Consider the following 13,604-nt stretch of genomic DNA (forward strand, 5'->3'; position numbering starts at 1 on the left):
CCATATTTCATGTTGGGACACAGCTGAAAAATATCTTGAGTGTACAATCTCAAGATTCCGAAAGTGGTAGCCTCGGATGAGTCTTCCACTCTAAATAAAACTTCTCGTCTCAGTATTTTTTTTTTTTAATATAAACTCTATCCCCGTATTTACACCTTCTTGGTACTGCTTTTCACTTTTTGAATTCTTAAATACTTTCTTGAACCCCGATGCTTTCTGGCTGGAAGTACAAATCCACAATTCCTTGAGTGGCTGCTTTGAAATTTGGACTGTTGCGTTTCGAAACGAGAAGGAACGTGTGAATATATTTCATCCGGGAAAGTTCCTTGATGTTGTCCATCCAAAACTTCCGCTGTTTCTTTGCCAAACATTACAATTTTTCATTACAACGGTTCATCTGCTCGCATTAATACGTTAACTTCTTAGCTATTAATGCTTCTAAGGAACATGTATTCCTTTCATACTTTCCTATTACTTGCTATCAGTGGGATTTATGTCTCCTACATGCAACTAATTGAAATGAACCTGATATTTCCCTTTTGTCTTTCTTCCTAATGATCCAGGCGTTACCTTGGGAGTAAAAAAAAAAAAAAAGAAAAGAAAAAAAAACATTGCTTTAAGAATTCTAACTTTCGCTGACCTATCTATCGTTTTCATAATTTCTATTAAGTTTAGCAATATTTTTTATGACCATAGTTATCTTTTTTTTTTATCTTCGCATTGACCATTTTTTTATTTTGGATTATAGTGAACGATAATGTTCACCTATTCCTATTTTATTTCCTCAATCATAAATTCATCCAAATTGCCAGAAGCTACCACTGTTACTGACATTTAAATTCATTGCAGCTTTTTTTTTAATTTTTTTTATTTGCTTTCCCTCTTAACTGACAAAGACTCAAGTTCAGCTATCTGTCGTCATTATGGTAGGAATTTGTATATCTCAATGTTTTACCTATACCTTAATTACTGCTGATTTTTATCCACACCACTCCTATTTAACCGGATTCACCATGGGCGTCCGCAGGGGGGGGGGGGGAACGGCCACTTGACCCCCCCCCGGGGGGTCGAGTAAAAAAAATCCAAAAATTGTAATCGTAAAAGTGATTGAGATATGTACCCTTACACCCTTGACCATGGGAAGCTTTCTGATTTCTGAAAAAAATGTTATTACTGTTGTGAACAGCGACCAGTTCGTTTGTCCTCTGTGTCTAGTTGAGTCACTAAGTGAAGTGTGAATTGTAAATCTATAGTGAAACAAATTTAAAAAGAAAAATACATTTTTAAAAGGTAAGTGTATGTAATTTAATATTATTTTAATCGTTAGTTTTATGATTTTTTGTTATTTTCTTTTGATTTGCTTATTTGTGTTTCCCCTCTTTCAGAATGGATATAAGGAATTATTTTTCTTCCCTGGAAAAAAATGCAAAAATACGTAAAATAGAAATTGATCCGATTCCTGGAGCATCGAGTCAATTTCATCAATTAATTTATTAGAATATTGGTTCTTACGTTGGAGTTTCCGCTATAACATCGACTTTAAAACCCTCTAATACTTATGTTCCCAACAAGGACTATGATTTCAATAACAGATTTTTCTGGAAAGAGGCAGTTTGGATTTGCTTGGCTACAGGAATATTCATGATTGTGTTATTCAAAACTACAAAACAAGGTTCGTTTTGCAAATATGGTGTTCTGTTTGTACCAAAAGTACATCGGGGGCTGTCAAAGCGCATTTATAAAATATAAAGATTTTAACCAAGCTCCCAGAAATCACATGTCATCTCAATGACACAAAGAAGATGCGATTGATGCATCTCTTTGTATTTTTATAACACAAAGAAGATGTTCGTGGATGCATATTTGCATCCACGAACATCCAGAAAAAGATATAATTTATGAAATTGATAAATCAATACAAAAAAAAAAAAAAAACTATAGTCCGATAGAATTAAATTAGGTTTTATTTTATCAGTCATTGTATTTTGTGCCGCATATGATTTACCATTACGGGAGAAAAGGAGTGATTCTGGAAATTTACAGGATTTATTTCAATTTCAAATCGAAGCATAGACTTAATTTTAAAAGATCATTTGAAGAAAGCTCCTACAAATATCCGGAACATTTCTGTAAGAACTGAACATCAACTAATAGAACTTTGTGAAATGGAAATACGAGAAAGCATTGTATCTGCTGCAAATAAATCTGACGAATAAATCTTAAGCTGACGAAATCGCAGATATTGCTGGGATAGAGCAGCTTTCACGTGGCATTAGGTTAGCAGACGAAAATAAAAATATAAGGGAAGAATAGTTAAGATTCACAAAACTATGATATGGATGCGAAAAGTATTAGTTCTACTATTTTAAATAAATGTACTGTATATTATTATTATTATTATTATTATTATTATTATTATTAAGCGAGGGGGTCAGAGACTCATCGAGGGAGGCCACATACTACACCCACCAGCTATCATACTTATTCTTGAATTCATTCACACTGCTTGCACTCACAACATCCAATGGCAATCCATTCCAATCACACACCACCCTCTGAGAGAAAATTCTGATCCCTTACACCCTTCTTGGCAGCCTTCCTTCTCAGCTTCCAAGGATGTCCTTTCCCCACCCTCCATAAATTGAAAAATTTCATGAGTTGAAATCCTGTATGCCCCCTTTCAGAAGTTTGTAAGTCTCAATCATATCACTCTTTCTCCTGTTTGCTAGCGTCTTCAGTCTATAAATTCTCGATCTATCTTCATAATCAGTATTCCACAATCCTGATATCATTTTAACACTCTCCTTTGTACTCTCTCCAATATATCAGAATCACATCGGAAACCAGGAGACCATACCTGCGCACAATAGTCCAAGTGAGGTCTTATCAAGGCATTGTAAAGAGGCAAAATAACATCTTTATCTTTACATGTGAACGTTCGTTTCAGCATTGCAATTATCTTTTGGATTGTATTTGCAATCTCTGCCACATGACCCTTGAACTTCAACTTCCTATCTGTTAACACCCCAAGATTCCTAACCTCACCAGTTTCTTCTAGCCTAATCCCACCAATATAATACGATATTGGATAGGTAATCATGTCGAACTGAATGACTTTACATTTACTGACACCCATTTTCCGATGCACACAATTCCAGTCTATTCAAATCATTCTGCAAGTACTGCATATCAGCAGCATTCATAATTACCCTCCCTATCTTTACATGATCAGCAAATAGCTGTATCGCTTGTCAAATCCTTCCCGATATCATTAATGTACAGATTGAATAATAGTGGACCAAGCACTGATCCTTGTGGTACACCGCTTGTTACCTTAAACCTTGCAGACTCAGATCCCCAGTATACCACTTTTTGATATCTGACAGTCAGTCATCCTCTTATCCATGCTAATGTTGTATAATCCAAACCTTTTTTTTTCTCCAATTTATGCAACAGTCTACCATGTTGTGTTCTGTCAGAAGCCTTAGCAAAATCCAGATGTGTCATGGTGTATCCATTCCCCTTGTCTAGTTCAATGGTAACATTGTCATAGAATGTGAGCAAGTTGCTAAAGCATGACCTTCCCTTAGTAAACCCATGCTGTTCATTGTAAAGTAGAGATTCACTGTCAACCCATTTCTGAATGCAGGTCCTAACTAATTTTTCTAAAATATTCACCACCACTCCTGATATACTAATTGGTCGATAGTTTGATACATCGGTCTTTGCACCACCCTTATGCAGTGGAATTACCGTACATTCCTTTCATTCCTGCAGAATCTTCCCTGTTATGAGACTCATATTAAACATCCTGGTCAAAGGAATGATCAATTCAGCTGAACACTCTTTTAGCACACGTGCTGATATTCCATCAGTCCTTATTGCTGAATTCTTATTCAATTTGTGCAACAGCTCTAATACCTCGTCCTCATACATCTGAGTTTCTTCATTCAGTGAAGAGGTACAGTGAGCTCAATGTCGCGTACACCAGGTTGGTAGCTTTTTACAAAATGAGCACTCATTAACTAAAGAACCTCTTCTGCATCTGTAACCCTCACACCATCAGGATTTAGAAGAGTTATTCTTTCATGTTTATTCTTTTTTTACTTGCAGCATATCGATAGAATTCTTGTGGGTTGTCTTTCGCACGCAGAGCCAGTTTCTTTTCATAATCAGACTTTGCTTTCCGTACAACAGTTGTGACTATTTTAGCCTGCTGCTTATAACGTTCATAACGGACGTCATCCTTATGCAAACGGTATTCCTTCCACATCGTCCTTTTCTTACGAATCTCTACGAAACAAGGATACGATGGCTGTGCAAGTATGGTAGGAAAGGAAGCTGATGTTCAAGCCCAGATAAAAAATACATTGATATATATATATATATATCAAAAAGCAACATACATACATTGTGCTTCTCACATATTAAACCTGTTGTGAATGATTTAAACATTGTACTAGAAGTTCGCTGCACAATAGGAATTATAAAATCTGCAGTAAAAATTTTTAGAGAAAGTCCAAAACGAAGAGCCACCGTGCCAACAATTGCTTTGCTTTCAGAAACTGATTGGACTTTGAAATATCAAAGTATCTTTTTTTTTTTCAAGGAATTTTCAATAAATTAGAAGAAATGTCTATGAATTGGACAGGATCAACACATCAAGAAGCACATTGCTTAGCAACATCATGTAGTACTTCAATGTTTATTATTTGTTTAAATATAATATCAAAATATTCTACTATTCTCGAACCAATAACTCAAACATTGCAAGCCATAGATGTAGATTTACTAGCCGCTCACCAACATATTGAGGACTTACGAAGAAGAATCTGAAGAAAATTTTGAAGAGATTTATAAGCTTTCACTAGATATGACTGAAAAATTAACAATAAAAATAGAAATACCTAGACGATGTTCCATACAGAAATCTAGATGCAGTTATCCTGGAATCACACCTGAAGACTATTATAGGCAATCAATATTTATCCCATACTTAGATTCTTTAATTTCATCTTAAAATCAAGATTTTCCTCGGGTAACAAAATAGCATTTAGAGTATTTCAGTTTCATCCCAAAAATATTCTAAAAACAGAATATTCTTGGGAATATTCTATTTTTATTCTTGAGAATAAAATCAAAAGAGTAAGCGAAAAATACAATACTTAGACATAGAGGCAACAATGTGGTAAGAAAAATGGACAAATTTTCCTTCGACTGATTCATCTGCTTGCATAATACGTTAACGTCTTAGCTATTAATGCTTCTAAGGAACATGTATTCCTTTCATACTTTCCTATTACTTGCTAGCAGTAGGATTCCACTGATATGCAAATAATTGAAATGATCCTGATTTTTCCCTTTTGTCTTTCTTCCTAATGATATTCCTCAAACTTGACCAGAAGTTTTGAAACATTGTGACCCTTCTATTAATTAGGTGATAACTATTGTTATGACATTACCTGTTACAACCTGTACCACTGAAAGATGTTTCAGCACCTTGACATGTGTGAAAACATGGTTAAGTTCCACTATCTCAGAAACGCGCTTATCAGGTTTATGTATGATTAGTTTCTTCCTCTAAGAAACTAGAAGAGGAAGCGGTAAACAAGAAATTTATTTAAAATGTCATCAATAAGTTTGCAAGCGATAGATGGAGAATTCAATTCTTATGCGATACTTGATTATTGAAATTATCTATCTAGGTGGCCAAGGTGTTGCACTTACGTTCATATCGCTCTTGCCTTTTCCCACCTTTTATACGTTTGTCCGCAAATAGGGACTTTCATTTTTAGATAGATATATTCCTCAATCTGAGAGCTATCCACTCATGCCAGTTGTGACAGTTTCCTTTTCCTGCTGTACGAGTTACTATATAACTTCAACTTCGACGCCATAATTCCTTCTTCGTAACCTGTAATAGCTGGACTCCTCACCTGTGGCTATCGCTCGCGAAGGATTACCTGCCATGGTAACCGTAGATTCCTGTATTACCACTGACTCAGCAAAACAAAGACCCCGCTACGACTCCGGACCCGGAAGGAAGAGCAAAGTTCACAGATTCTACAGACATGGAAAAATGGTATGCTAATGTTGTATCTAGTGGAAATATCCTATCATCCCCCAAAACACTGAGCTCACACACGAATGCCACAACAGCCAGCACTAAACCGATTAACGCAAAAACAACTACTACTGTTACCAAACATCATCTCCCGAGAAAATGGAATTGTTATTTTCGCCACCAAGGAAAACATCGCACTAGAAGAGTATCTGACGGCGATCGTTAAAATTGTACCCGCAAAAAACATTACTGACGCCTTCCGAGTAGCTGGTATTCTGCAGGTGTATTACAGCCACATCTCATGGCACAAACGGTACTGCAAAAAGGCGTCGATATGGATGATCATCACTTCGAAGCAGCCCCAATTGCTGTAGCCCCCGACAAAAGTAACGGTATCAACGGTTCCCTCCTGAAATTCCCCATCAACTCATCAAATCCATATTATCACAGGAAAAATTCTGTCACAGGAAAAATACTCACATTATCAGAAGCCACAAAAAAGCCCCGAATTCACCCATGTGAAAAGCTTCTGAAGAAAGGCATTAATGCACTTTCCAAACAACGATCCACTGCCAACCTGTCAAAGTTAATCAACACGGACATAAATGGAAATACCTACACTTTCTACTTATCCATCTCATCACAGTGCTTCTTCTGTCATGAAGAGGGTCACATTAGGAAACAATGTCCCTCTATTTCCAACGATTCATCAACAAATATCCCAGTCCAGAATAGTAAGCCAGTTGAACAGAACAATATTATACATGAAGAAAATCAAAACAGGAAAAAGTAAGCCGATAATCCTCTCTCCATCACGAATTTCAGACCCAAGAAAATCACGAACTGGAAAAGACAAGGTTCATGTCGCTCTGGAATGCCCGAAGAGTAATAAGATCCAAAGCTCTGATAACGAAGTCGCACATCAAGCAACACTTAACAAACAGCATGAAAACACGGATCCTCCTAACAGAGATGATCAGGATGAACTAATTATAAGCAATCTCCGGACACAACAACCAGAATCACCAACCCAGGTTCCCACTAATGCAAAACCTTCTTTGATAGAAGAAAATAATCAGAATGGCCTTTCATCACCTTCAGCCAGCAAAGGAGCAACAGAGTTCCCAGACGATGAGAAAACTGTATTTCCACATGATGACTTAGAGGAGGAAGAAGCTGAGGGGGACTTTCCCCACACTGATGGTTCCCTAACCATGAAGCAGCTGTCATCCTTCATACAAAAAGTACGAGGCTCCCCTCACAAATTAACACTAGCCCTTAAATACACCACAAGAATCCTGGAACTAATGTCTCAACTTCAGGACCTACACTCGAAACTGAAATGTAAAAAGAGCAGAGCGGAGGTTAACAGGAGCAAGCGAATCTACTACCTAATTAATGGGCTACAAATATAATACCAGGACCAATATTAGATTAAACTTACAATCAAACTTTCATAACCATAATGTCGTTGCACAGCCTCTCAATGGAAGAGGCTGTGCCTCTGCTTTACTCAACAGAATAGTCCTTGACCAGGTACAGAAATACTATATAAACCTAATATTTCTGCAAGAAACAAATATCAACTCCTCATCCAATTTATCTAGAAAATGGGCAGAGTGGCCTTATGATCTACATCACTCTGCAACCCAACAACACCATGAAGCAGGGGTTAACTTAGGTGTACATCATCAATCCCCCCCCCCCTACAACTTAAGTGATTTCAGATATACCAGGATACGCCATGTATGCTCACATAAAAGCACCCAATCACAATACCTTGCATGTGTTCAATATCTACATAGGATGTTCTGGCATCACAAATCTCGGACTTCGTTCAAAACCATCTTTCTAGTATTGACCAAGAATATACAATGATAGCTGGAGACTAACTGCATTCTTGACCAAGAAAAATACAGACTTCAATGTGCTGAACATCGTAGTTCATTAATAAACCAACTTCAAACATTAGTAAACGATAATGAACTCATTGATGTCTTTTGGCATCAGCATCCAGATAAGAGGTCCTATACATGGAGGTCAGCAATTAATAGGCCTCTCTACCAAGCACAACTACATCTCCAAACACACTGTTCCTCTATTTAGAGACATCTCACATGTTTCTTCCTACATCTCAGATCATTGCTTCGTAAAGCTGCAACTTTCATTATCTTTGGAAGCATCCAAATCAGTAAGTGCCTACTGGATCTTCAACATTACCTTTCTGAAAGATTTAAATTATATAATAAAAACTCAGGCTTTAATAAGTAACCTCGCTCATTTGAAAGGGAATTCAAAACTTTAGAGCAGCGATTTTCAACTGGTGTGCCGAAAGAGGTCTTCAGGTATGCCGCGAGAGTTTTGAAAACAAATTAATTGAAAGAAATAATGTCGTAATTTCCGCAGATTGCAAAATCATTTGCAAAGTTATTGCAAACCGACTAAAGCCAACACTTCCTGAAGTTATTGGCCAACATCAAACTTATTCTGTTCCTGGAATATCAATACATGATAACCTCCATTAAATAAGAGATCTTATCCACATCGCAAACAGCCAAAATGAAGACCTAGCACTCGCCAGCCTTCATCAGGAGAAAGCTTTCTATAGGATAGATGTGTATCTTATCTATCATCATTGAAACAGTGCATCTCTGCATACAATTGCTATACAGAGATGCACTCTTTGTTTTAAAAATTAACAACAGGCTCACCCGCACTTTGTCATACTTATGAGGGATCAAGCAAGGATGCACTTGCTTGATTATACACACAAACAATTATACACACTGGGCATAGAACCCTTCTTAAAAAGAGTACATGACACCATCTCCAAACGAACCAGCATAATAGAGCCACATCAAAAAATAACCCTATCAGCATATGCTGAAGACGTCATGGTAATAATTGGTAATGACAAAGAAATGACAGAAACCAATGAAGCACACAGACTATACGCACATGCCTCGGGGGCCAAATTAAACTCCTCAAATACCACTGGTTTCTGGTAAGGCAGATGGAAGGCCAGAACCGATTCTCTGATGATCATCGCCTTATTTGCAGGACAGGTTAGATATGGGTGTTGCAACACCAAAATATATAATGCACTGAACTGGACATAGCTACACAACCGATTTAAACAAGTGCTAGGAAAATGGGACAGCATTTGTTCAGTATCTTCACTTAGACGAAGAATTCTAATAATCAACCAGATGGCTCCGAGTGCTATGGCATACCCTCGAAATACACCCCCTGAAGACTTTCTCCATCACATTCAAAAGGCAATCAAACTTTTCCTCTGGAACAATACTAACTGGGCAACATACTCTGAACTCTGCAAGCCACTCAATAAGGGAGGTCAAGGCCTGATTTACCTCGAACACAAGTTCATCCTTCAGGATAATCCTTCTAAAGACACAATCCAATCTTGCTTATGTAACCACCTTCGATTACATCATGAAATCATTCACCAGAGAGGACTTACACTTTCCACCATCTTCCGAATGGCCAGTTCTGTACCACCACCACCTAAGCTACCTCGTTTTTAGAAAGATGCTCTACAGCGGTGGAAAAATACAGAACTTCATCACACACTGACAGGATCAACAGAGTCAGCTGTACTAACAGAGCCACTATTTTCGAACAAAAACATAACAGGTCGCACAGCTGGCCAACCATCATCTTTCCTATATGGAACTAGGCAGGAATAAGAATCATAGTGGAGACTCTAAAGTGGAAAACACTCACCTGAGTACCATTGAAAAGCAATATCAACTGATGCACGCTTCTATTATAAAATTCTTCCCAGATATCGCTACACCTCAGGGAATCTATTCCTACTAGGAACTGTAGGGAGCCTACCTTTCGTCTTGCATCAGCTGAAGCCTCACTTCCAATTCTTCCCTCCAACTACAAGAAAATATACCACTTCCTCATAATAGTGCCTCCAACTTCATTCTTCGTATGTTCATCCTTAAGCCTCTCATTTACTAAGCTGCACATGCCACCCAGTTTTCAGTGGGATCTGCCATATGAATCGAGGTGTGCCAGACCAGATTCCGATATACAGTGGAGGCTATGGCATAACACCTTGTCAACTCCTATTAAGCTCCACAAATTTCAGCTAAGAGAATCGGATCAGTGTATTCTGCGAAGTTTCAGGCACGTTGTAACACACACATCTAACCTGTCCTGCAAATAAGGCGATGATAATCGACGCCCCGAATACAGACTCTAGCACCTATAACTACGTACACAGCCAAGAAGACTACTGGAATTTAGTCCATACAGAAGAGAACAAACACAGAATATGATATTTCCTCTTCATCTGCGCCAAGGCCGTCATTTACAGTTTCTACCTTAAGCTCACAAGAAATAACCAACACCCATCCATCACGGAATCCGAACAAACCCTCATATGTAGCCTACGTCGGAAACTACAAAGCAGCTTTCACTGGAATTTGATTATTACAAAGAAGCAGGAACTGTTGCAAAATTGATAGAGGAGTGGAATCCAACTGGTATCCTGTTCTGGATTGCCGACGACAATACACTTCAGCTGAAAAATAACTAAAAGTAATACTGGACTGAAAACTTGACTCTTACTGAAAAGATAAATCCTGTCTTAGTACTACTAGCGTATGTTTTTTCCTTTATTTCTATTGTATACTTCAAAAGGAATTTTTCCCCCCAGCTCGAAAATTGGTACATTTACCATAGTGAGGAAAAAGTCCGAAAAAGGCTTGTAAACGCTTCCATTTCAGCTTTTACCAAACCATTTCGGTAAATGCCAGCATGTACCAACACCAATTGATAAAAACCCGAGTACAGTGCAAGTATAGAGGGGTGTGAGCGGCTATGATCTAGAATCAGTTTAGGTTAGGTTCCAAAAACCTATTCTCGGACAAACTGTTGGAATAAAATACCAGATATTGATAGAACGAAGATGGATCCAAAATCAATAACCGTTATCACACACATTAAAGGCGAAGAATTTTATGAACTTGGTACTAAGTTAGGTACCAAACCATTTCGGTAAGTGCCAGCATTTACCAACACCAATTTGTAAATTTTACCAATTTACAAAATTGGTAAAATTTAGTTTATATTTAATTTAGTTTCGGATCCGACCAAGTTTGGAACATTGTTCTCCATTTAGGATGGTGCACCCAAATCTTTCCTAGGAATTCTTAACATACATAAGAGGACGATACTCTTAATAGATCTCTCTCTCTCTCTCTCTCTCTCTCTCTCTCTCTCTCTCACACACACACACACACACACACACACACACACACACACACACACACAGAGACTTCAATTACTTTCTTTTAAGCGCTGTTGATTCCCTATGGCTTCTTTTTTATAGGTTCTTCGTTCTAGCACTGCTCCTCCTGAATTGGCTATTGCTGTTCCTGCACTTCTTATAATCACGTCAGAACTAGAGCATCTACTGTCCTACTCCAAATATACAGAACGAACTTCTCATCTTTGTCCATTCCATCGACCTCTGTTCCTCGAAATAATCCCTTCCCCATGCTCTTTTCCCACTAAATACAACTCGAACTCTTTAAGAAATATCAATACCTAATTACTCCTCCTTAATTATTGGCTCACTCATGGCACTGTTGAGTAGCAAGTCGTATGACCTTTCATGTGAGGGAATCATTAAAAGTGTTTAATGTATTTACCAAAACAAATAGCCAAAAGGCTTCAGTTCAGTGATGCAAAGTTATGTCATGTGAATATTAGATCTAGCATTATTTCAAAGCCGAATATAGAAACTATGATTTATATAAGTGTGTGTGTGTGTGTGTATATATATGTGTGTGTATGGTGTTTGCATCATAATTCGTAACGAGCAGTGTTAGCGTTAATTTGTTGCATTGTGCAATTTCAGCAAATTACGAAGTGGAATGTCGTGTTTCGATGATTATATGAATAAATGTGGAACGACAGACGTGAAAGCAAAAGCTAACGCATTGATCTCTGGAATTCGAGGAGTAGTCCAAGACATGTGCACTCCTGGTTCGGGATTGAGAACAAGTAAGTCAGCAGTAAACAGGAGTAGAAAGTCTGTCTCTACTCCTGTTTATAAATTTAGAAACTGAACCTTAAAAGTTATTTAATTACTTTGATGTAAATTAGGCCAATGTGAGTTTTTACACGAGATTTATATTTTAAAAAAATCCTATTTGTTTTTGTTATCCAAAGTTGTTTGTAAGATACGATTTATCTTCAGTTTAAAGAATGAAGTCATATTTTTTCTGTGTCCAGTTATCTTAGGTTCTTTGTGACTTTCGACCAACTGACACGGAATTAAGGTAAAGGTTGAATCATCCCCGGAAGGGATACAAACCCAGTGCAATTACGCCCGTAATTAAATTTCAAATGAAGTAAAACCTTCAGAGCATCGTCCTTTGCTATCAGTGCTTTCATTTAAAAAGAAGTTATCGCGTCCAATACGGAGGCGGTTTCGTATCCACAAAAACTAATCAGATGCATACACATATAAAACTGATCGCACTGTTTAGTAATTCAGCTTTCAGTGCATCACCACAAGTGGCAGCACTATGTATAAAGCATAGAGTAATTGTCAGAATGTTTGCAACCTCCTCTGAGAAAGTTACTTGACATTGGCATTTTAGGCAGAAGTTCTTAGGTCTAGTTTTTTTATTAATCAGATGGTAAACGATTTTCACGCATGCGTGACGAAATTTATTGTGCAGTTCGAGACTTTATCTCGAACTGAGCGTATTTTTACGAGCAGGTATTAATCAATGTAGATTTGGCAGGCCAGTGCATGATTCTTATATTTTCAATATATTTTCAATATTTTATTTCATTTGCCTCCTGATGTTCCTACTGTTATGCGCTAACCGCAGCATCCAACTACATCGCGACAATCATCGTTTTCCTACTGCTCTATCCCGCTTTCGTTTCCTATCTGAGCCCTATTTTGAACCATTCTCACCGTTTTTACTTCGAATATCTCAAAAATTCTGTTGGATATTAATATTTTACCATCGATTTATAAAGGGAATGCTTTTTTACAAATTACTATTGCTAACTGCCGTGCTCTAAGTCGTTTCAAAGCAATATTCTGTTATCAATTTCCTGTACACCTGTCTTTGTAACACGTAAATATCAGGTGGACAAGGTTCCCCATTTAACGCATTTAACGAGTTACCTTTCTTCTGTACAATAGATTCAATACCATGATCTTCCTATTATGTTATTCTCTCATGTTTTCTTTCCATATGTATTACTTCAACGAGTTATTTTCTTAGTTCCTTGAATTTTACCGACCCTTCTCTTACCTAATGCATTTCTGGTAATGAATCTGTCTTAACATTTTGGTACCGGAGACCTCTCTACGACATTCCATTCTTTAATTTTAATTCTTTAAAACTGATCTCATAATAAACATTATAGCTTGTTATACGAATGTAGTGCAAGTCCGTTTCTGACATTTTCTACTGGAAATAGCATTTTTTTCCCAATCCAATGGAAATAAGTAAACCATCTTAGCATAATAAAATAC

At 37.4% G+C, this 13,604-nt stretch overlaps 1 protein-coding gene across 1 annotated transcript in view; it reads left to right on the top strand.

Moving 5' to 3' along the window:
- Positions 1–13,604, top strand: part of LOC150109771 (uncharacterized) — a 43,055-nt gene that overhangs the window by 23,084 nt on the left and 6,367 nt on the right. The window contains exon 3 of the mRNA XM_090409243.1: positions 11,961–12,106. Within this exon, the coding sequence (XP_090265369.1) occupies positions 11,961–12,106 (146 nt within the window). The remainder of the gene's footprint in view (positions 1–11,960; positions 12,107–13,604) is intronic.

Source organism: Typopeltis vanoorti, chromosome 1, assembly GCF_054136105.1.
Source record: "Typopeltis vanoorti isolate ZY-2024b chromosome 1, IOZ_Tvanoo_1.0, whole genome shotgun sequence".
NCBI classification, from domain to species: domain Eukaryota; kingdom Metazoa; phylum Arthropoda; class Arachnida; order Uropygi; family Thelyphonidae; genus Typopeltis; species Typopeltis vanoorti.